The 24,725-nt window shown below is 42.7% G+C and overlaps 1 protein-coding gene across 2 annotated transcripts in view; it reads left to right on the top strand.

Moving 5' to 3' along the window:
• Positions 1–24,725, top strand: part of LOC110526836 (adhesion G protein-coupled receptor A3) — a 286,855-nt gene that overhangs the window by 69,510 nt on the left and 192,620 nt on the right. For both annotated transcript variants that reach the window (XM_036982670.2, XM_036982667.2), the window contains exons 3-6: positions 11,135–11,206; positions 12,088–12,159; positions 12,346–12,417; positions 12,553–12,716. In XM_036982670.2, coding sequence (XP_036838565.2) covers positions 11,135–11,206; positions 12,088–12,159; positions 12,346–12,417; positions 12,553–12,716 — 380 coding nt within the window. The remainder of the gene's footprint in view (positions 1–11,134; positions 11,207–12,087; positions 12,160–12,345; positions 12,418–12,552; positions 12,717–24,725) is intronic.

The following is a 24,725-nucleotide window of genomic DNA, read 5'->3' as shown; positions in this document are numbered from 1 at the left end:
TGTTATGAAAATATAAACTTCTATACCCACAAAAGTGTGGGCCATTGACATAGGTTCTATCAACAGGTAGTATTTTATTTGTCATACATTTATTATTAATGCATGGTGGTTGGTCCCGCCAGAGTGCTCTTACTGTATGTCATTTTCTTCTATGTTATTAATGGAAGCCCATTGCCTTTTGAGGCTCTGGCAGTGGTTGCTACTACTGTCACATTGCATACACTCAGTCGCTCTAATTGGACTGAACTGTCTTACTTATCCCTTTTTTACTCTCCTCTGAGAGATCTCAAAGCATATTTATTTACATTAGGTGGTTATCCATCCTAATTAGATGTGTATGATCTGATTTGAAGTGTCTGATGAGACGTTTCTTCCTGCCAGCTTGTTTCCTCAGTGGGAGAGCAAATTGATCCAGGATATGTAATATGAGCAAACTAGTTATAACTGTACCATGGAGAATGAGGAAGGATGTCATCTCAGTTTCAACATGTTCTTATCAAATCCCAGGCAAATTAGCATGTTTGTGTTGTTGTATTATTCTGCGCTGTGCATTCATGGTTGGATTGGGGTACTGAGGGGTGTCTGTGGTGTCCAATGCGGTCCCACCTTGAGAGGAAGCAGTTTTCCCATTGTTAGGCTACACAGTGGCCTTTTTCTCTCTGTCAGAGACTGCTCTCTACTCTCATTAGGGTAAATCCATTTGAATTCAAAGCATTTTTGACAGAACATCTTTTGATTTGAACAAAACCTGTAAAAGTGGCCGTTGTGAAAGTGCTCAGAACATTCAAAAGATAAAGGTGCTCAAAGTTGACCCATTTTGCATACCCCACCAAACCATGATACATACATGGCTTGATCACAGGAAAAGATAAACGGTTGACATTGATATCATTCTCACTAAAAGCAGGTCAAAGAAGCAGTAGATATGTACTACTGTATGTGCGCTATTTCTATGTTTCCTGGTCTTAAGTTTAGTTTTTGCTTCTTTAACTTACGGTTTAGTTGGTACAATGATTCTCTACACTGTACTTGCTTGTTTTGCTGTTAGAATTTGAGCAACCAGGAAATGGCGGAGCGATTTCTGCATAGTGCACCTTTAAAAGCTTACAAACAGGGTGGTCAAAATATTTATAGTTTCAGAAAAAATATGTTTTTGAATAAAAATGTACATTTAAAACGTCAATTATCTAAAAACGTTTTTTTCCCCCTTCATATTCGAATATGTTGTAACTTAGACCCTATTTTACATTGTCTAAGGCTTTTGTGTTGTGCCCGCCATGCACTTACAGGGTGGGTTTCAGATTTTGGCTGATAAATGTACTAAAATGGGAATAACACTTACATTTCTACTTTCAAATGGTACCACAAAGATGGTTGGAGGTCCACACATCTGAGAATGTTGACTTGAAGTGGAATATCTGTTGTGTTATACTAGAAAACCTATTGAACTCATAGAAATATAGATAGTAGAATAGACATGACCATTTCAGTTGACATTCAACAGTGGGTCGACCAGTGGTCATCTTTGTGGTAGTAATGATAAGTAAACGTTTCCATTCAATTTCAATTTCAACGTGTACCAGCTAAATTGCAGTGGTCGGAAGGGATAGATCCATTCTATTCATTATATTTATATGATTTAAATGCCACCCACCCTGTATTCAAGAGCATGTTGTGTCTCGACCAAGGACGTGCACAACACAAAAACCTCAAATTATGTGAAATAGGGTCTTAGCTACAACAGTTTACTCGCTTTTAGATAATTGACGTTAAAGGTTTAAAAATGACATCATTTTGACAATACTGTTTGTAAGCTTTTCAATGATATCCAACTCAACCGTTTAAATTTTCCAGTGTTAAGGACATCGATGTCTCATGGTATGGTGAGGTATGCAAAATGGGTCAATTTAAGCACCTTTATCTGAATCCTACAGACGAAGAACCATATATGTGACATTTAAAATAATATAAAAAGAGATATACATGAATAATCATTATTGGACACCCCTTTTCTATAGTGAACCGGTTTCACAAGCTTTCCACGCGCTAATTAACAATCATTTAAAGATAGGCTCTCGTGGAATAACCGTTTATGTGCACCACTCAGAATGGATGAACAAGCTCACAACTTTTCTGTTGCTGATGAAAATCGCCGAAATGTGGGAAAGAAACGTAAAACTAAACTAAAAGAATGGAAAGACAGGCAAAGGAAGATCTTACGGGATGCGGGAAAACCCTATACAAATGGTAAGGGTCAAGAAAAAACTGGGAAAAGCTGTCCAAAAGAGGTATGCGGAAGAACCGTATATCAAACAATCAAGCTAGCTAGCTAAAGAGTACAGTAACTAACATGTATGTTCTGGGTTGTCTAATTTGTAACTATAGAGAAAACATATTAACTAAAGTTCGTTGGCTACTAACTTATACATTATCGTTACAAATGTTATTGCTAGATTATAGAAGAAACATAGCTAGCTACTTTTTCTCCATCCACCGGATGATTCGACATGGCTACGGTAGCTAGCTAGTTATATGTAACGTTACACTGTATCCCGCAGGGATTGCACACCGAGGGTCCATTGAGGTGGCAAGCTGCATATTGAAGTGGGTGAAGACAAAATTCACGCCACTCACCAAACCAGAGGTGTGCAAGTTGATCATCTTCAGTGACAGATGCTGTGGGCAGAATAACAAATGGCGGATGCTCAATCTGATGTCGATGCTCGTCTCTATGGGTTACTTTACCCAAGTTGAGCAGAAGTTCATGGTCTCTGGCCATTATTTTCTTCCTTGTGATCGATCTTTTGCCACCATCGAGAAGAGGCGCAAGGTGTTAGTCCTTCATACACCTGATGATGTTTCAAAGATGATACTTGAAGCACAACCAGCAAAACCATTCAAGGTGATGAGGATGCAATGTGAAGACTTCAGGCACCTCCCAGATTCTGTCCTCAAGCGACCAGCTGGACTACAGATCACCTCAGTGAGGTGGTTAAAAGTCACAGGTATTGCACAGAGAATAGTTTACTAACATCCCATCAACATGCAACATGTTGTTCTAACAATAAAATATCCTAATGCTTGACTGCGAAAGTTGTTTATTGATGTCAGGAACTTCAAATGTTTCTGTTCTAATTTCAGTTGAGGATCCTTGGAATCTGTACGCCAGACAGATTTCCATTTGAGGGATGGAAATTGTGGCTGATCTCCAAACCAAAACAAGGAGCTACACCTCCACCTCCCTATTTTGCAAGCCACTACCCTGGAGCATATGAGAGTCCTCTGCCCATCAAAGAAAAAACAAGTACCAAGATCTGATGACCATGCTGAACTACTTGCCAGCTGCTGCACGCTCTTTTTTTATAAATCACTGTAGAGTGAATCATTTGTTGTTAAACCAAGCTACCTAATTAAGCGTTTTGTTCTGTGAGTTTACAATCCCCTGAACCTGTATAGTATGTTGAATCTGAATACATTTCAGAAGAAATGTCACCCCTATTGTCGGAAATTAAATGTATAGTAGGTGTTTTCTATGTGAATCAATTTGTGTATGATTTGAACCAGCACAATGTATTTCATTAATTTAATTTTAAGATGTTGTTGCTAGTGTAGAAAATGTTATGTACAATGTGTTCTGTTGAGAATTATTTTGTGTGTGATCATTTGAACCTTTTTTAATCTGAATGAATTAAAAACATATAAGTCATCACATACAGTATTCATTTGATCTTGATTCCCTTTTTTGATTTATTTTTTTATTATTTTTATTTTATTTTTTATTTCACCTTTATTTAACCAGGTAGGCTAGTTGAGAACAAGTTCTCATTTGCAACTGCGACCTGGCCAAGATAAAGCATAGCAGTGTGAACAGACAACACAGAGTTACACATGGAGTAAACAATTAACAAGTCAATAACACAGTAGAAAAAAAAGAGAGTCTATATACATTGTGTGCAAAAGGCATGAGGAGGTAGGCGGATAATTACAATTTTGCAGATTAACACTGGAGTGATAAATGATCAGATGGTCATGTACAGGTAGAGATATTGGTGTGCAAAAGAGCAGAAAAGTAAATAAATATAAACAGTGTGGGGATGAGGTAGGTAAAATTGGGTGGGCTATTTAGCGATAGACTATGTACAGATGCAGAGATGGGTTAGCTGCTCAGATAGCAGATGTTTGAAGTTGGTGAGGGAGATAAAAGTCTCCAACTCCAGCGATTTTTGCAATTCGTTCCAGTCACAAGCAGCAGAGAACTGGAATGAAAGGCAGCCAAATGAGGTGTTGGCTTTAGGGATGATCAGTGAGATACACCTGCTGGAGCGTGTGCTACGGGTGGGTGTTGCAATCTTGACCAGTGAACTGAGATAAGGCGGAGCTTTACCTAGCATGGACTTGTAGATGACCTGGAGCCAGTGGGTCTGGCGACGAATATGTAGCGAGGGCCAGCCGACTAGAGCATACAGGTCGCAGTGGTGGGTGGTATAAGGTGCTTTAATAACAAAACGGATGGCACAGTGATAAACTGCATCCAGTTTGCTGAGTAGAGTATTGGAAGCTATTTTGTAGATGACATCGCCGAAGTCGAGGATCGGTAGGATAGTCAGTTTTACTAGGGTAAGTTTGGCGGCGTGAGTGAAGGAGGCTTTGTTGCGAAATAGAAAGCCGACTCTAGATTTGATTTTAGATTGGAGATGTTTGATATGAGTCTGGAAAGAGAGTTTACAGTCTAGCCAGACACCTAGGTACTTATAGATGTCCACATATTCTAGGTCGGAACCATCCAGGGTGGTGATGCTAGTCGGGCGTGCGGGTGCAAGCAGCGAACGGTTGAAAAGCATGCATTTGGTTTTACTAGCGTTTAAGAGCAGGCCACGGAAGGAGTGTTGTATGGCATTGAAGCTCGTTTGGAGGTTAGATAGCACAGTGTCCAAGGACGGGCCGGAAGTATACAGAATGGTGTCGTCTGCGTAGAGGTGGATCAGGGAATCGCCCGCAGCAAGAGCAACATCATTGATATATACAGAGAAAAGAGAATATACAGGACGTCTCTCTGTCACCACATTTAGCATTAACTCTAAGCAGTTAATACTTATTTACTGCTGTCACCTCAGTACAGAAGGACATTTCTTGCCTTTAGCATGGGTTTAACGCAATTCAAAACTTAATTGCTGACCGTAGTGTTAAACCCAAAGAGAATGGTTTTCTGAACGTTTTGTAATATTGACCTTAGGGACCTGCATAATGGACATGCATATTGACACATCACATTGATCCATATTTGATATGTACAAGTTGTGCTTGCTTTGATTGAATTGTATTCTATTTGTGTAGTTATTCTATGGTATGTTCACAATGAGGGCTTCATTTTAAATGAGACTAAAATTTCATGACTCAACTTTTAAGAAAAGTCATCAGTACTAACGTTGATAGACCACCTTTAAATGAACCCCCATACAAATGAATTAACTACATATTGCATTTAAGTTATTTACATGAAGGGCATCTGTACTTGAAAGTACTTAAAACATCATATCAGGTGTTAAAAAAGGACATCTTACAAGAGTCATGCAAAATGTCACATATCCTGTTCTTCCACAAACTGAAATCATCACTGGAGATATCCTGTTCTTCCACATTCTAAAAATTAAAACGGCAATAAAAAAAAAGTATTTTTTGAAATAACAAAAAATATATAAATTGTTGTCGGAAGATATGGGTATGGTGAATTATTTGTCAACCATAAAACACCTAATGTGGTACCACACTATTAATAATATAAAAATAACGGATTATCTTAAAATGGAAAAATATGTCACATATATGGTTCTTCGTCTGTAGGATTCATCTGCTGAATGTGGTGGTATACAGGTCCAAAAAGTCACTTTCTGGCCACTTCTTCCATAGGAAAACATGTATAGAACGTTTTGTTTCAATCAAAAGGGGTGCGCTCAAAAAGTGATTGAATTCAAATGGATTTACCCATTAATCTCGCTCTCTCCCTCTCAATTTATCTCTCTCATTCCCTCTCCCCCCTTTTATCCTGTGGAACAATGGTTAGCAGGGCACTCTGTACTGTCCTCTGTGTGTCCGTGTGTGTGTGTGAGTGAATCTCCACTGCTCTGACCTGAATACTGCTTCTCTGACACAGTGGGGTAGGCTTTGGCTTCACTCCCCACAACTACAGGATTACCTCTGTTTACTGGACGCTCAAAACATTACCATCATGCATAACACAAATGAGATGGGGCATACCATGCTGACATGGTAGAGAGCTTACACAGTACTCTTTGTCATCTCTTGGTTTTATTAGATATCAGTGCATATTCTATAATATTCCATATGATAAAGCATTGTTGTCTATTTAACGGCATAAATTAAGTGGAAATTAATTAGTCATGGTATATAATCATGTAACCCAGGGATGGGCAACTGTAGGCCCGCGGATTCATTTTTTTCTGGGTTGGGAACTCAGTCGGTGTCTCAACTTATTTTTGAGAATATGTGGAGTTGCAGCAAGCTTTCTTTCAAACTGCAACATTTTCTCTACAGTGGCTTGCGAAAGTATTCACCCCTTTGGCATTTTTCCTATTGTGTTGCAGTTTAGATTTTTTGGGGGGTTTGTATCATTTGATTTACACAACATGCCTACCCCTTTGAAAATGAAATATATATATATTGTGAAACAAACAAGAAATAAGACAAAAAAACAGACAACTTGAGCGTGCATAACTATTCACCCCCCAAAGTCAATACTTTGTAGAACCACCTTTTGCAGCAATTACAGCTGCAAGTCTCTTGGGGTATGTCTCTATAAGCTTGGCACATCTAGCCACTGGGATTTTTGCCCATTCTTCAAGGCAAAACTGCTCCAGCTCCTTCAAGTTGGATGGGTTCCGCTGGTGTACAGCAATCTTTAAGTCATACCACAGATTCTCAATTGGATTGAGGTCTGGACTTTGACTAGGCCATTCCAAGACATTTAAATGTTTCTCCTTAAACCACTCGAGTGCTGCTTTAGCAGTATGATTAGCGTCATTGTCCTGCTGGATGGTGAACCTCCATCCCAGTCTCAAATCTCTGGAAGACTGAAACAGGTTTCTCTCAAGAAATTCCATTCTGACCAGTTTCCCAGTCCCTGCTGATGAAAAACATCCCCACAGCATGATGCTGCCGCCACCATGCTTCATTATGTGGATGGTGTTCTCGGGGTGATGCGAGGTGTTGGGTTTGTGCCAGACAGCATTTTCCTTGATGGCCAAAAAGCTCAATTTTAGTGTCATCTAACCAGAGTACCTCCTTTCATATGTTTGGGGAGTCTCCCACAAGCGTTTCGGCAAACAGCAAATGTGTTTGCTTATTTTTTTCTTTAAGCAAGGGCTTTTTTTCTGGCCACTCTTCCATAAAGCCCAGCTCTGTGGAGTGTACGGCTTAACGTGGTCCTATGGACAGATACTCCAATCTCGCAGTGGATCTTTGCAGCTCCTTCAGGGTTATCTTTGTTGCCTCTCTGATTAATACCCTCTCTTGGCAGGTTTGATGTGGTGCCATATTCTTTCTCTTTTCTAATAACGAATTTAATGGTGCTCCATGGGATGTTCAAAGTTTCTGATATTTTTTTATAATCCAACCCTGATCTGTACATCTCCACAACTTTATGTGTGTGTACGCAGACCCGCAAGCCACTGCGGCCCCTCCTGATGAGTTTAGATTTTTTTGTGGCCCCCACCCTATTGAAAGTTACCCATCCATTATGTAACCTGTATGCCCTTGACTCAGTGCCTGCTCACTCACTCATTTTGTGTGTTTGCTAATGCCAGAAAGTAAACTGATTTGAATCTAAGCCATGCTGATTGTAACAACAACACAGTGTGTCTATGAATCAGAGACAAGGGTGATCAAATCAAATAAAATGTTATTTGTCACATACACATGGTTAGCAGATGTTAATGCGAGTGTAGCGAAATGCTTGTGCTTCTAGTTCCGACAATGCAGTAATAACAAGTAATCTAACTAACAATTCCAAAACTACTGTCTTGTACACAGTGTAAGGGGATAAAGAATATGTACATAAGGATATATGAATGAGTGATGGTACAGAGCAGCATAGGCAAGATACAGTAGATGGTATCGAGTACAGTATATACATATGAGATGAGTATGTAAACAAAGTGGCATAGTTAAAGTGGCTAGTGATACATGTATTACATAAGAATACAGTCGATGATATAGAGTACAGTATATACGTATGCATATGAGATGAATAATGTAGGGTAAGTAACATTATATAAGGTAGCATTGTGTCCTGCACTATGTCAAGTCCGAGTCCATCCAGTCAGAGTACAGTCTATTGTTGGAGGTCTATGTCCCCTTTCGTGTGTGCTTGTGTAGTGTGGTGTGTGTTCGTGTGCGAGCATGTTTGTGCGTGTGTGTGTGTGCTTTTGTGTGTGCTGAACGGCCAGAGTAGGAGATTAATCTTCCCATTAGTGTCATATGGTGAACAGCCTCAGCAGTCTAAGATCTACAGCACAGCCAGAATTAATTGGGGAACCACTTCAGTAGCTTTTCAAACATCTTCCACATATATTGGAGTTTATGTCACGGTTTCGCTAGAGCCAGGACCATGCACAGTGCAGTTCCCGGTCATACTTCACATGCTCAAGGTTCGGGGGAGAAACTGCTTAATGTTTAAATATCCATATCTTGCTGAGTTTAGCCAGCTGTACATGTTTCAGTGTGAATTCAGATATAGGTAACAGTCAGTGTGCGCGTGCGCGTGTGTGTGCACCTCCTGACCGGAGCTACAAAAATACCTCTCTCAGGAAATAGGAAGACTTATTTATTCAACTGGGCCTCCATCCTGCCTTTCACTCTCTCTGCTGCCAATCACCTAACAATGCAATACAGCAATCTAACAACACACACCGACCTTCACTTTAGAACGAGATGTGTTTAACTGGGACAGTTGATTGACATGATAACAGAGTAACCCACAGTATAAGATCAAAGCGACAACAGCTGTCATTATTGTTGTCTGCTCACAGTGCAAAATAACCCACGCCCACAGTACATCTCATAACTGAAGAAAAGTCGCAGCTGTTATTATTGTTTTCTGCTCAGTGCTCATAGTATCTTGACTACGAGACAGGAGCACTGAGAAGACCTCTGGCTGTGGTTGGCTGCTGTGTGTGCCGTGAAGAAGAAGAGCAAAGTAAGAGGCACAGTGAATGACCTTTGACCTTACCCTTCGCCAGTCCACCCTCTCCCTCATAACAGGATTTGTATAATCAAAGGCTCCCATCGACAAGAGGAGAGATCTGAGAAGCCCTGGCCTGTAGAGTGCTCCACTCTGTATCTACTCTCCGTTCCACTGTATCCACTCGTTTAATTTTCCCATTACAGTGAGGCAGTGCTTGAAAACCAACATATGGGGAGCTCCAGAACTTGGAGAGAGGGTTGGAGTGAAACTGACCCTGATGTACTTAGAGGGTTTATGTGCTGTCGGGTCCATTGAAAGCCAATGGAGATTGCCAAAACCAATTTCGCCATGCCAATCATTGTGGACCACCAAAAATCCACAGGCACAAGAATAAATGAAAGTGAACGAGCATGCGGTGAAGTGGCGCTTTGAGAATAATTCTAGCCTATGAACTGGTAGAGTAGGGAGTGTGGGTTGGGGTAATGGTGTAGTGGGTTTTAACTCTGGACCAAACAATTAAACAGCAGACACACATCATTAAGGACAGACAGGAGTCATTTATCTAACGATAATTATGGTTTCTGTGTGAGTATGCATTGTTCTCTCTTTTGTGTAACTCTTTTTACATTGACTGAATTAGCATCAGTTCCATCAGAGGAATCCTTCACTGCTGGTGGTCTACAGGCTTACTGTATCTCTAATGGTGCAGAAAATGTGCCCTTTAATAGTTAAATTTTTTTGGTTGATTCTGTGAGGCACTCAGCTGATTGTGTTGGATATACAGTAAAACATTGACTTATTCTGCTCTGGCTTTGTACAGCCGAAAATGATCGTTTGGTTTCAATGCAGTGCCTTGTTTTACAAATAAAAAATTATCATCGTTCAATTTTTACATTGGGAAAGGGGCACATTATACTGATTAGTGCTAGTGGTATTGTTTTAATGTCTTTGGCTGGCCTTGCATGTTTTTATGACTGCTGATGTGACCAGCAGTTGGGTTTGGGCTGAGACTACAGGCTAGACTACCCATACTGCACTGGTGTATTGTACTGTACACACATCTGGACGGAGAGAGAGCCAGACTCCTTCTGATTCTCATCACTCCCGACAGGCCTAGTCAAAGGAAACCGGGGGACACAATTTCAGGAAGTTTTCTTTGGCCCGAGAGAAGTAGGGTTAGGGAAGGATGCCGGTCCATTTTTAGAAACGTTGGGTTGGGAAATCGAGGGACTGGGAGTGGGGATTGGGAACAGAGTGATCCTGGCTAAAACCACTGTAATGTTTATAACGTTTGTGTCAGACCGACATGGTATTTCTTGAAATAACCTCCGTACACTATCATTCTCTGTCACTGATGATGCATATGATGGCCAATTTCAAATGCATGTAATATCCGACCACATCAAAGCGATAAAGAGTAATATTTCCTTTCTGAATAGAGATACCCATCTCTATTCAGGGTTAACTGTGTATTCACAACTGAGTTTCATCATGTTAGTACAGCATTAGTAAAAGTTGCCGTCTTTGCATTTCACCAAATCTTCTTGGCCTTGTGATCTATGGGAGCTGCACTGTCACGTCTTGAATGAATCACAAATGGCGTTTTCGTTGTTAGGAGCCTCGAGTTTACATCTTAATGTCACAATGAGCTTCCATGCTCGGCCCTGACAAGAGCTCAGCTCAATGTATCTCATCGCTAACTGCCAACCACTTACTGTACTGCCAGATGAGAGGGTTTTAAGGGGCAATCCCCCTCCCTGTCTCCAGCAATGTGACTCTCAAAACCCACAGTGGCATGAAAAGTGACCTCCCTTATCTCCATTCTCTCTCACTCTCCCTTGCTTACTCTCTCTCGCTCTCTCTTTCGCACCCCCCCCCCCTCCCCCCGCCCTCTCTCTCTCTTTCTCTCTCCCTCTATCCCTCCCTCTCTCTTAGGGACCTGAGGAATAATTTGATTAGCACGGTGGAGCATGGGGCCTTCCGCGGACTGGTGGCTCTGAGGAGACTGTAAGTATGAAGCGGGTTGTAATAGTGGGTGGGCTACACAGAGTGGCGAGGCCAGGGTTTTATGGGGGTTAAGGGGCATTGGTGAGGGGAGGGCGGGGAGGGTTATTACACTGTGACAATTATGACATCATGATTAAAAAAAGAAGCAGCAAATTCATTCTTTCCTGAAGTGGTAGATAAAACACACACTCCTCTCTCTCTCTCTCTCTCTCTCTCTCTCTCTCTCTCTCTCTCTCTCACACACGAACACACACACACACAAACCTAAGCACACTCGCACAAAGATGGTCATAGATAAACCCTGCAGCGTAAATGACTTAATTCCATCATGATTGTTAGGAGGTTTTAGGCTGCTGGGGTGTTGCAGCAGGCAAGTGCGCCAGGCTCTGGGAGCAGCAGAGTGCTAATTTAAGTGCTCCCCAACTGGTGATTACTTGAGTGCCTTGCTTATTTTCCCACAGCTGCTCCAGCAAAGCAGCTCTTTAATTACAGAGGGGAAGGGCACAGAGCCACGACAGCCTTCTGTGTGTGTGAGTGCGTGTTTGTGCACGCGTGTGTGGCGTGTGTGGTGCATAAGTGTGTGAGGATGAAGGGGTAACAGAAGGTCAGGGTTGATATCCCGCGATTTGGAATAAAGAAACATTGGTCTGGTGGTTTAACATCATAGTTCCTTGAGCTGCTTAAGCTCTCATTATTACGTTATTACGAGAGGAGACGGCACAAAAACACACACACACAACACACTTGTTGTCACAGCCAAGCTCATTCTGTATTATCTCATGCCAGCTCTCCTGCGATGATCAGTGCTCTTAATGCTTTAAGTCAGATGGGCTTGGCTTATCTCTTAGCCATCATTTAAAGTTAGCTTTTTGTCCTTATAGGGATCTGTCCAACAATCGGATTGGCTGCCTCTCTCCTGAAATGTTTGTAGACCTTGGCAATCTCTCTAAATTGTGAGTAATCTCTAAATTGAAAACATGCAGCACTGTACGCACAATTTGAGATGTTTTGAGATGTAGGGTCTATGTTTTTTCTCTTAGATAAGGCTGTTTCAAAGTAACGCAACAGCAGATACTGTGGCTTTTCTACTTGTTCAAAGTTAACTGGTTTGATGTGTATTTGCACTGTTTTCCCCACAGGAATCTATCTGGAAATATTTTCTCTACCTTGCCGGTGGGACTATTCACACACCTCCTGTCTCTCGAAGTCCTGTAAGAAAACAAAATGAAACAACACACACACACAAACACACACCCTACGAACAGATAGTCAGTCTCACCCTGTACCAAAATGACACCAACACACAGTGCGGTGATGGTTTTAACACCATTGCCGTATCCCCTCAGGCACTTCTCTACAGAGTCTCTGTTCTGTGACTGTCAGCTGGAGTGGCTGCTGCTGTGGGCCAGGGCAAACGGCGTGCTTCTGGGCAACGACACCCTGTGTGTTCATCCCACACACCTCCGCGGCCTGGAGGTCCACAACCTGAGGGAGACACAGCTCAGATGTGGTATGTTATCTCACATCATCCCTATCTCTCTTTAAATAAGGCGTACACAACACCTACACGAGCATTACATTGACCCCTTTTTTCTGTATATATTAGAAATTGCATTGTCCCACAAAATAAATGAATATTATGATGAATATGGCCTATGACGATGTCTGAAAGTCTGTGGCTGAATATTCCCTGCTGTCTGCCGAATCACCCCTCTGTGTATGTAAGGTGAGTGAATGGCCCGTGAGGAAGACATGGAGGAAAGCTCTGGGGACTGGTGAGGTAGCTAGCAGTTCTGGTGTTTCCATCTCTGCTCTGTGCTGTGCTGTGTGCTGTTCTGTGTGCTCTGAGCCATGGGGGGGAATCACATCTCGTTTCTGATAGCAGCTCTCCCCCTGCCCTGCCCCTACACTCCCCGTATCCTGCACACGCTTAGAGGATATTACACCGGGATGAGAAAACACGAGTCACTGCTCGAAATGGAAATTGGGGTGGGGTGGTGGGGGTGTGTCTGTGTGTGTGCGTGCGTGCGTGTTGGAGGAAAACAAAATATTGGGTGCTTTTATCAATGTCAATCAAACAAGATATAGCATGCACATGATTTGTACAGCGACAAAACATGAGCATGTAGAGGGGGATTGATACAGCAGTTCAAGACACCGGGGTACCTAACGAAAGGTCTTTGATGTTGGAGATGGCATTTGACCAGCCCACTAAAGCTTTTGGAGCCGCATCATGCATCCTAGCGGTGGATTTCTTTAGAATAAGAATGTCTAAAAAAGTACATTTTCCAGAAAGATTTTAAATAAGTATTTGGATCCAACCACTTTTTTAGAATTGGCTTTTTTTTTAAAAATGCATTAACCAGTTCATCGAATCCAGTAGAATGTCACAAGTATTTCCTAGTAGAAACAGACCAGGTGACAGATACTTTTCCATCTATCAAGGTGCGATGAAGGTGGTCAACGTAGTTCAAGAAGTCAGAGACCACCAGGCATTAGGTCCCGACCCATTTGTCACTCTTTCATGTGTTTGCTTGTGGAGATTGTTCTATTCACACACTTCTTATCCACGTACCCGACCAGATACATTCTGAAGTTATTCTATGGAATCCTGAGTGTGTGTTTTTTTTTTTCGTTATGTGGAACAATCCAAGCACTTACTGGGTAATTCCACACAGTCGTATGACATGAAGCCAAGAGTGGAATTAGGATGGTTGGAATAGTGAATTGTTCTTTCAGCCTAACACATTCATTATGGGATTACCGTGCATGCCTCCGTGGGATTTTACTCCCTATACAACAGCCTCCTACAATACCTTATTTATTTGCTTGGCAAGAGCCATTTTCGATTGGACACAGTGGAGTGCTCTAACAATCTCTTCTTGTAATGTTATTTTCAGCCTATTATCTCCGTATGGGTTCACTTAATGTCATGGAATGCAGCAAGGCTATACTGTGGCCATCAGGACTTCATCACGTATCAGCTGTGTTTGTTCAGCACCTGATGCTATAGGTCAAGGTATTACTGAGACTGGCGGTCGATAAGATGACAATTGACAAAGCTACCCCTCCAACTCATACCAAACAAGAGATTTGTCTCTCGTTTCATTATGTTGAACTATTATGTTGAACTATTAGGTTGCTCATTTTTTAAATGTTCCTTCTATCGTAGTTCTCCAAAGTGATGTAACGAGTAGCAGATGTCAGGGTGAGCACATTTTAAAGTGTTTCTCCTCCTTTCGCCGGTCTGACATGGCGTTCGGGTCGAGTGTCATTCTCAAGCGAGGGGGAACGGACGGAGGGAGGAGGGAGGAGAGGCTTCCTGCCAGGATCAGGTGCTTCCTCGGATAGGGGGGGGGGGGGTCAGGGCAACGTCTGTTCAGCTCATCTAACACTGTGAAATAAGGATCACATGCAGAGACGCACACAAACACGGAGGAATAAAGGAGCACGGGGCCTCTACTTCTGTTTCCTCAAGGCTTCATCAGTGAAAACCAGGCAGGGCCTCTTTGTGGAATTCATTGAAATGAAATACATAGCAGCGAATGGTTGATCCATACACAACCTGGGTCTCTGGTGTAATGTCTGGTGTTATTATTTATTATATTAAGCTACGGCAGTGACATGGTCCTCTTATGGTCACTACAGGCCTTATGCATATAGGCCAATATACCCATCAGACCCTGTGGCCAGCCAGTAGAACTTGGTTTAAAGTTTAATCAACTCCGTATTCTGAAAAAGACAGAGTGTTATCCGAGCAACATCCAAATACAATAAGAAGTGTGGAAAGTGTGCGTGAAAGGGCCTAATCGTATTGAGGAAATGGAAGTGTTGGACTTGTTTTGATTAATTAGGAGATTATCATTTAATGGCTTCCCATCCTGAATGATGTGGCTCACTCACAGACCGATTTAGCAGTTGCGGGTGGATTGGTTGGACTAGCCTGGTCGCAAATCTGTTTGTGCTGTCTTGCCAACTCCTATGGTCATAGTTGTGTTTGGCAAGACAGCACAAACAGATCAGGTACCAGGCTTTGGTGGAGCTGTTCTGTAGTGATTTGAATGGTTTCCTCTGTGGACTACTGCCAGACGTTTGGCCATGTGTCCACTCACTACAGGACCAGCCATAGCAGCTGCTCGGCACGCCCCTCCTGCCAGGGAACACAGGTCAATCTGGTTAGGGGCCTGGGGCTGGGAATTGTTTTAAGATGGTCTTAACAAGGATCATTTAGCTATTTGATTTTGAATTTTAGGACCCCTGTCGGTAGCTATAATTTTGTGTATTTAAAAAAAATATATATATATGATAAAACATTGAATTTGGCCTGCAATTAGTCCATAGAAACGCATATGATAACAGATTCATACATGGAAAAACAGATTGAAGTGCATGTGTCCTATATCTGAGAGATAAAATAATTATAATAATTTACCATGGAATGACCCTTTGATGTGGAAATGCCCTATTCACTTCCATTACATTTTCATCCCGGTACCTTCAGACGAGTCCGTGACACTTGGGGGTCGTAGAGAAAAATGGAGAACAACAACATGTTCGTGAGAGTCTCATCTTTCCATAGAGAGGTCATATAAAGTGCATTCAAAAAGTATTCAGACCCCTTGACTTACGCATTTTGTTACCTTACAGCCTTATTATGACATTTATTAAATAAATAAAAATTCCTCATCAATCTACACACAAACCCCCCCCCCAAAAATGGCTTTTGGACACTTTTGCAAATTTTGTAAAGATAGAAAAAAATTATTCAGATACTTTACTATGAGACTCTAAATTGACCTCAGATGCATCCTGTTTCCATTGATCATCCTTGAGATGTTTCTACAACTTGATTGGAGTACACCTGTGGTGAATTCAATTAATTGGATATGATTTGGACAGGCACACACCTGTCAATATGAAGTCCCACAGCTGACAGTGCATGTCAGAGCAGAAACCAAGCCATGAGGTCGAAGGAATTGTCCATAGAGCTCCGAGACTGATTGTGTCGAGGCACAGGTCTAGGGAAGGATACCAAACAATTGCTGCAATGTTGAAGGTCTGAAAGAACACAGTGGCCTCCATCATTCTTAAATGGAAGAAATTTGGAACCACCAAGACTCTCGCAAGAGCTGGCCGCCCGGTCAAACTGAGCAATCGGGGGTGAAGGGCCTTGGTCAGGGAGGTGACCAAGGACCCGATGGTCACTCTGACAGAGCTCTAGAGTTCCTCTGTGGAGATGGGAGAACTTCCAGAAGGACTACCATCTCTGCAGCACCCACCAATCAGGCCTTTTGTTGAAGTGGCCAGACGGAAGCCACTCCTCAGTAAAAGGCACATGACAGCCCTCTTGGAGTTTGCCAAAAGGCACCTAAAGCCTCAGACCATGAGATACATGATTCTCTGGTCTGATGAAACCAAGATTGAACTCTTTGGCCTGGCACCATCCCTACGGTGAAGCATCATGCTGTGGGGATGTTTTTCAGTGGCAGGGACTAGGAAACTAGGAAACTAGTCAGGATCGAGGGAAAGATGAATGGAGCAAAGTACAGAGAGATCCTTGATGAAAACCTGCTCCAGAGTGCTCAGGACCTCAGACTGGTGCGAATGTTCACCTTCCAACAGGACAATGACCCATAGCACACAGCCAAGACAATGCAGGAGTGGCTTTGGGACAAGTCCCTGAATGTCCTTGAGTGGCCGAGCCAGAACCTGGACTTGAACCTGATCAAACAGACCTGAAAATAGATGTGCAGCGACGCTCCCCTTCAACCTGACAGAGCTTGACAGGATCTGCAGAGAAGAATGGGAGAAACTCCCCAAATACTGGTCTGCCAAGCTTGTAGCGTACTTCCCAAGAAGACTCAAGGCTGTAATCGCTGCCAAAGTACTGAGTAAAGGGTCTGAATACTTATGTAAATGTGATATGAGTTTTATTTATTTATAAATTAGCAAACATTTCTAAAAACCTGTTTTTGCTTTGTCATTATTGGGGTATTGTGTGTAGATTGATGAGGAAAAATAATCATTTAATACATTTTTGATTAAGGCTGTAACGTAACAAAATGTGGAAAAAGTCAAGGCGTCTGAATACTTTAGCGTGTAGCCCAAACTGTTCAGACTCTACAGACAGAAGTTGGTACTAGGGGTGTGAACGTTTAAATGTTTAAATGACATTTGGATTGTTATTGTTCATAAAAAATCTCTGGCGAACATTTTTTAACACTTTTTTCCGTTTACAAAATGTAAATCACAGTGCGGCACAAAACATACAAATTAAACAAATACCTTTCGCAACAATGCTGTAAAGTTAGTAGTAGAAAATATGCATCTTTCAAATGATTTGCCACGGATATACTTTATAGTGCTCCGCACATCATCGTCGTTAACGGTTGGAAAAATGGCAGAGTGTGAGACAGGGAAGCGACAGCAGCAAAGTCCTGTTTGGCAATACTTGAGAAGGTGGTGAAATGAATGCAATCTTTGCAAGGTGGAATTGAGCTACAGGGGCAGTACAGGTGCAATGCTTAACCATCTGAAAGGAAGTCACCCCCAACCCGTTGCTGGCGGCAGTGCGATAAGGGACAGAGTGAAAAAAAATCACAGCACTGATTACAGTTGATATGCATCCATTGTCAATGGTAGAGGATGTCGGCTTCACTGCCCTGATGGCATATCTAGAACCACACTACAAGATGCCAAAAAATGTACAATGATTGCTCTGCAAGTACAGAGTGCGAGCTCTCGAACACCATACGTGGCATTAACAACAGATTTTTGGACATCTATGAACATGCTGTCATACATCACTGCAACAAGCAATCACATTGATAAGAAGCGGGACATGAAGTCCCATGTACTGACAATTGGGAACATAGAGGAGAGGGACACAGCAGAGAACATAAAATGGCATTAACTACCACTATTGGGGACAGTAGCAAGGTGAGTGCCTTCTGGTAAGTAGCCAGGACTGCGGTAGATCGAACTGCATTGCCCCTTAGTTGTCATACGCATGATCATATCTGAATTGTGACTTCTCATTTCATGAACATTTTCTTATCTTTTAAATGTTTAAATTATGGGGGAAAAAATGACAGTTTAAACGTTAAGAACATTTACACATTTGTCACAATTACACATTCAGTATCGACTTCTGATTAGTCCCGTGACACCTGTGGTGGTCGTAGAGCCAAACCGTTCGGAACCGTCTCCTGGTCTGACACACAGCTGTAGCTCTGCCACCTTCCACCACAGTGGATTGAGACGCAGCCCTTGCAAAAAAAACATCTCTAGCTTCAACAGACAAATTTGTACGGGGATTTTTGTACTATGCTAATTAGATTTCATCATGGGTGAGGACATCGACTCTAGGGGGTTGTGTTAACTGCAACCCAGGGATCCTCGCACCATCACACACACTTACTCACACATGCGCGCACACACGCTCGCACACATACTAGTGTACAAACAAACACACGGATAGGGCATTGCCCTGGCTTTTCCTCGTGCAATTACACACACACAATGGCTCAACACCCTTACTTCATCAGCACGCACATACTGTACACACCGGGAAAACACACACACACACACAATCTCACCCTGGCAGCGCCTGATAGGCACAGGCCATCTGCCACTCGGATCCTTTGGCACTTAGTGTTGATTCAACAGTATGAGCATAATAGCGGGTCAACAGTCCATCGCTTTTTTTTTGCTGTGGTACCATTTAGCCAGCTGCAGTCAGCTACAGGGTATGCGGTAGCTCCAGTTCTGCACCTCTTCATGTGCAACTACCAAATACATGGCTCTGTAAATGATCAACAAATGAAATTACACTATAAAAGACATGTAGATTGAGGGCCTCCAGAGTGGTGCAGCGGTCTAAGGCACTACATTGCAGTGCTAGCGGAGTTACTACAGATCCGGGTTCGATACCGGGAGACCCATGAGGCAGCGCACAATTGGCCCAGCATCATCCGGGCTAGGGGAGGTTTTGGCCGGCAGACATGTCCTTGACTCCGGTGGCGGGCCGGGAGCATGCACACTGACACAGTCGCCAGGTGTATGGTGTTTCCTAAGACACGTTGGTGCAGCTGGCTTCCGAGTAAGCGAGCAGTGGGTTGTGTTTTGGAGGACGCATGGCTCTCGACCTTCGCCTCTCCCGAATACGTACGGGAGTTGCAGCGATAGGACAAGATTGTAACTACCAATTGGATATCACGAATTTGGAGGGTAAAAAAGCACAATATGTTGTTGTTTTTCATAAACACATGTAGATTGCAATATCAACAGATGAGTGGTGTTAGTCCAGGAGATGAGGATGTTAATGGTGTACTTTAGTACAGCAGCACATACAGCGGCTTGCGAAAGTATTCACCCCCTTGGCATTTTTCCAAATTTGTTACTTTACAAACTGAAATTAAAATTGATTTTGGGAGGTTTGTATCATTTTATTTACATAACATGCCTACCACTTTGAAGATGCAAAATGTTTTTTCTTGTAAAATGAACAAGAAATAAAACAAGGAACAGAAAACTTGAATATACATAACTATTCACCCCCCAAAGTCAATACTTTGTAATACTTTGCAAAATACCTGTTGCAGCAATTACAGCTGCAAGTCTAATGGGGTATGTCTCTATAAGCTTGGCACATCTAGCCACTGGGATTTTTGCCCATTCTTCAAGGCAAACCTGCTCCAGCTCCTTCAAGTTGGATAGGTTCTGCTGATGTACAGCAATTTTAAGTCACACAACAGATTCTCAATTGGATTGAGGTCTGGGCTTTGACTAGGCCATTCCAATTACATTTAAATGTTTCCCCTTAAACCACTCAAGTGTTGCTTTAGCAGTATGCTTAGGGCCAAGGTGAACCTCCATCCCAGTCTGAAATCTCTGGAAGACTGAAACAGGTTTCCCTCAAGAATTTCCCTGTATTTAGCGCCATCCATCATTCCTTCAATTCTGACCAGTTTCCCAGTCCCTGCTTATGAAACACATCCCCACACTATGATGCTGCCACCACCATGGTATTCTCAGGGTGATGAGAGGTGTTGGGATTGCGCAGACAGCATTTTCCTTGATGGCCAAACTGCTCAATTTTAGTCTCATCTGACCAGAGTACCATCTTCCATATGTTTGCAGTCTCCCACATGCCTTTTGGTGAACACCAAAAGTTTGCTTAATTTTTTCTTTAAGCAAGGGCTTTTTTCTGGCCACTCTTCCATAAAGCCCAGCTCTGTGGTGCGTACGGCTTAAAGTGGTCCTGTAGACAGATACTCCAATCTCCGCTGTGGAGCTTTGCAGCTCCTTCAGGGTTATATTTGGTCTCTTTGTTACCTCTCTGATTAATGCCCTCCTTGCCTTGTCTGTGAGTTTTGGTGGGCAGCTCTCTCTTGGCAGGTTTGTTGTGGTGCCATATTCTTTCTATTTTTTAATAATGGATTTAATGGTGCTCTGTGGGATGTTCAAAGTTTCAGATACTTTTTTATAACCAAAACTGATCTGTACTTCTCCACAACTTTGTCCCTGACCTGTTTGGAGAACTCCTTAGTATTCATGGTGCCGCTTGCTTGGTGGTTCCCATTGCTAAGTGGTGTTGCAGACTCTGGGGCCTTTCAGAAGAGGTGTATATGTCCTGAGATCATGTGACAAATCATGTGACACTTAGATTGCACACAGGTGGACTTTATTTAACCAATTATGTGACTTCTGAAGGTAATTGGTTTCACCAGATCTTATTTAGGGTCTTCATAGCACGCACCACTTTTCAGTTTTTTACACTTCACCAATTTGGACTATTTTTTGTATGTCCGTTACATGAAATCCAAATAAAAATCCATTTCAATTACAGGTTGTAATGCAACAAAATAGGAAAAACGCCAAGGGGGACGAATACTTTTGCAAGGCACTGTATGTCTTGTATTTGCTATTTATATGCATTATGTAATTTTACCATGTGTGTATGCATTAGAGTATGTATACATAAAATCAAGGTCAGGCCTCGCTAAATCAACCTTAAAATGTTAAAATATACATTTATTGGCTTAGTTTAACCATGGATTGGAGAGATGGATTGGAGCCGTGCCTTCGCATTCTCACTATCTCTCAGTAAGGATTGAGTAGGTTATTTTCTAAATGTAGTCTGTTACAGTTACTAGTTACCTGTCCAAAATTGTAATCAGCAATTTATTTTTTTATTTCACCTTTATTTAACCAGGTAGGCTAGTTGAGAACAAGTTCTCATTTGCAACTGCGACCTGGCCAAGATAAAGCGTAGCAATTCGACACATACAACAACACAGAGTTACACATGGAATAAACAAAACATACAGTCAATAATACAGTAGAACAAAAGAAAACAAAAAGTCTATATACAGTGAGTGCAAATGAGGTAAGTTAAGGAAATAAATAGGCCATGGTGGCGAAGTAATTACAATATAGCAATTAAACACTGGAATGGTAAATCGGCAGAAGATGAATGTGCAGGTAGAGATACTGGGGTGCAAAGGAGCAAAATAAATAAATACCAGTATGGGGATGAGTTAGGTAGATAGATGGGCTGTTTACGGATAGGCTAAGTACAAGTGCAGTGATCTGTAAACTGCTCTGACAGCTGGTGCTTAAAGCTAGTGAGGGAGATGTGAGTCTCCAGTTTCAGAGATTTTTGCAATTCGTTCCAGTCATGGGCAGCAGAGAACTGGAAGGAGAGATGACAAAAGGAGGAATTGGCTTTGGGGGTGACCAGTGAGATATACCTGCTGGAGCGCGTGCTATGAGTGGGTGCTGCTATGGTGACCAGTGAGCTGAGATAAGGTGGGGCTTTACCTAGCAGAGACTTGTAGATAACCTGTAGCTAGTGGGTTTGGCGACGAGTATGAAGCGAGGGCCAACCAACGAGAGCGTACAGGTCGCAATGGTAGGTAGTGTATGGGTCTTTGGTGACAAAAGGATGGCACTGTGATAGACTGCATCCAGTTTGTTGAGTGTTGGAGGCTATTTTATAGATGACATCACTGAAGTCGAGGATCGGTAGGATGGTCAGTTTTACAAGGGTATGTTTGGCAGCATGAGTGAAGGATGCTTTGTTGCGATATAGGAAGCCGATTCTAGATTTCATTTTGGATTGGAGATGCTTAATGTGAGTCTGGAAGGAGAGTTTACAGTCTAACCAGACACCCAGGTATTTGTAGTTGTCCACGTATTCTAAGTCAGAGCCGTCCAGAGTAGTGATGCTGGACGAGCGAGCAGGTGAGGGCAGTGATCGATTGAAAAGCATGCATTTAGTTTTACTTGCGTTTAAGAGCAGTTGGAGGCCACGGAAGGAGAGTTGTATGGCATTGAAGCTCGTCTGGAGGTTAGTTAACACAGTGTCCAAGGAGGGGCCAGAAGTATACAGAATGGTGTTGTCTGCGTAGAGGTGGATCAGAGAATCACCAGCAGCAAGAGCAACATCATTGATGTATACAGAAAAGAGAGTCGGCCCGAGAATTGAACCCTGTGGCACCCCCATAGAGACTGTCAGAGGTCCAGACAACAGGCCCGCCGATTTGACACACTGAACTCTATCAGAGAAGTAGTTGGTAAACCAGGCGAGGCAATCATTTGAGAAACCAAGGCTGTCGCGTCTGCCAATAAGAATGGTGTGATTGACAGAGTCGAAAGCCTTGGCCAGGTCGATGAATACGGCTGCACAGTAATGTGTCTTATCGATGGCGGTTATGATGTCGTTTAGAACCTTGAGCGTGGCTGAGGTGCACCCATGACCAGCTCTGAAACCAGATTGCATAGCGGAGAAGGTATGGTGGGATTCGAAATGGTCAGTAATCTGTTTGTTAACTCGGCTTTCGAAGACCTTAGAAAGACAGGGTAGGATGGATATAGGTCTATAACAGTTTGGGTCTAGAGTGTCACCCCCTTTGAAGAGGGGGATGCGGCAGCTTTCCAATCTTTGGGAATCTCAGACGATACGAAAGAGAGGTTGAACAGGCTAGTAATAGGGGTTGCAACAATTTCGGCAGATAATTTTAGAAAGAGAGGGTCCAGATTGTCTAGCCCGGCTGATTTGTAGGGGTCCAGATTTTGCAGCTCTTTCAGAACATCGGTTATCTGGATTTGGGTAAAGGAGAAATGGTGGGGGCTTTGGCGGGTTGCTGTGGAGGGTGCCGGGCAGTTGACCGGGGTAGGGGTAGCCATGTGGAAAGCATGGCCAGCCGTAGAGAAATGCTTGTTGAAATTCTCAATTATAGTGGATTTATCGGTGGTGACAGTGTTTCCTAGCCTCAGAGCAGTGGGCAGCTGGGAGGAGGTGCTCTTATTCTCCATGGACTTTATAGTGTCCCAGAACTTTTTTGGGTTAGTACTACAGGATGCAAATGTATGTTTGAAAAATTTGCCTTAGCTTTTCTAACTGCCTGTGTATATTTGTTCCTAACTTCCCTGAAAAGTTGCATATGACGGGGGCTATTCAATGCTAATGCAGAACGCCACAGGGTGTTTTTGTGCTGGTCAAGGGCAGACAGGTCTGGCGTGAACCAAAGACTATATCTATTCCTAGTTCTACATTTTTTGAGAGGGGCATGCTGATTAAAGATGGTGAGGAAGGCACTTTTAAAGAATAGCCAGGCATCATCTACTGACGGGATGAGGTCAATGTCATTCCAGGATACCCCAGCCAGGTCGATTAGAAAGGCCTGCTCGCAGAAGTGTTTCAGGGTGCGTTTGACAGTGATGAGGGGTGGTCTTTTGGTCGCAGACCCATTACGGATGCAGGGAATGAGGCAGTGATCGCTGAGATCTTGATTGAAAACAGCAGAGGTGTATTTGGAGGGCGAATTAGTTAGGATGACATCTATGAGGGTGCCCGTATTTACGGATTTGCGGTTGTACCTGGTACGTTCATTGATAATTTGTGTGAGATTGAGGGCATCAAGCTTAGTTTGTAGGATGGCCGGGGTGTTAAACATGTCCCAGTTTAGGTCACCTAGTAGCACGAGCTCAGAAGATAGATGGGGGGCAATCAGTTCACATATAGTATCGAGGGCACAGCTGGGGGCAGAGGGAGGTCTATAGCAAGCGGCAACAGTGAGAGACTTGTTTCTGGAAAGATTAATTTTTAGAAGTAGAAGCTCAAATTGTTTGGGTACAGACTTAGCCTGCAGAGCTCTGTATTACTTTCTATCTTTGCAGTAGATTGCAACACCGCCCCCTTTGGCAGTAATATCTTTGCGGAAAACATTATAGTTAGCAATGGAGATTTCAGGGCTTTTGGTGGTTTTCCTAAGCCAGGATTCAGACATGGCTAAGACATCTGGGTTGGCAGAGTGTGCGAAAGCAGTGAGTAAAACAAACTTAGGTAGTAGGCTTCTAATGTTAACATGCATGAAACTAAGGCTTTTACGTTTACAGAAGTCAACAAATGAGAGCACCTGGGGGGTGGGAGTGAAGCTAGGCACTGCAGGACCTGGATTAACCTCCACATCACCAGAGGAACAGAGGAGAAGTAGGATAAGGGTACGGCTAA

The sequence above is a fragment of the Oncorhynchus mykiss genome, chromosome 1 (genome assembly GCF_057628025.1).
Source record: "Oncorhynchus mykiss isolate SJ-2025 chromosome 1, ASM5762802v1, whole genome shotgun sequence".
Taxonomy (NCBI): Eukaryota; Metazoa; Chordata; class Actinopteri; order Salmoniformes; family Salmonidae; genus Oncorhynchus; species Oncorhynchus mykiss.
This window is presented reverse-complemented; position numbering and strand designations above follow the sequence as displayed.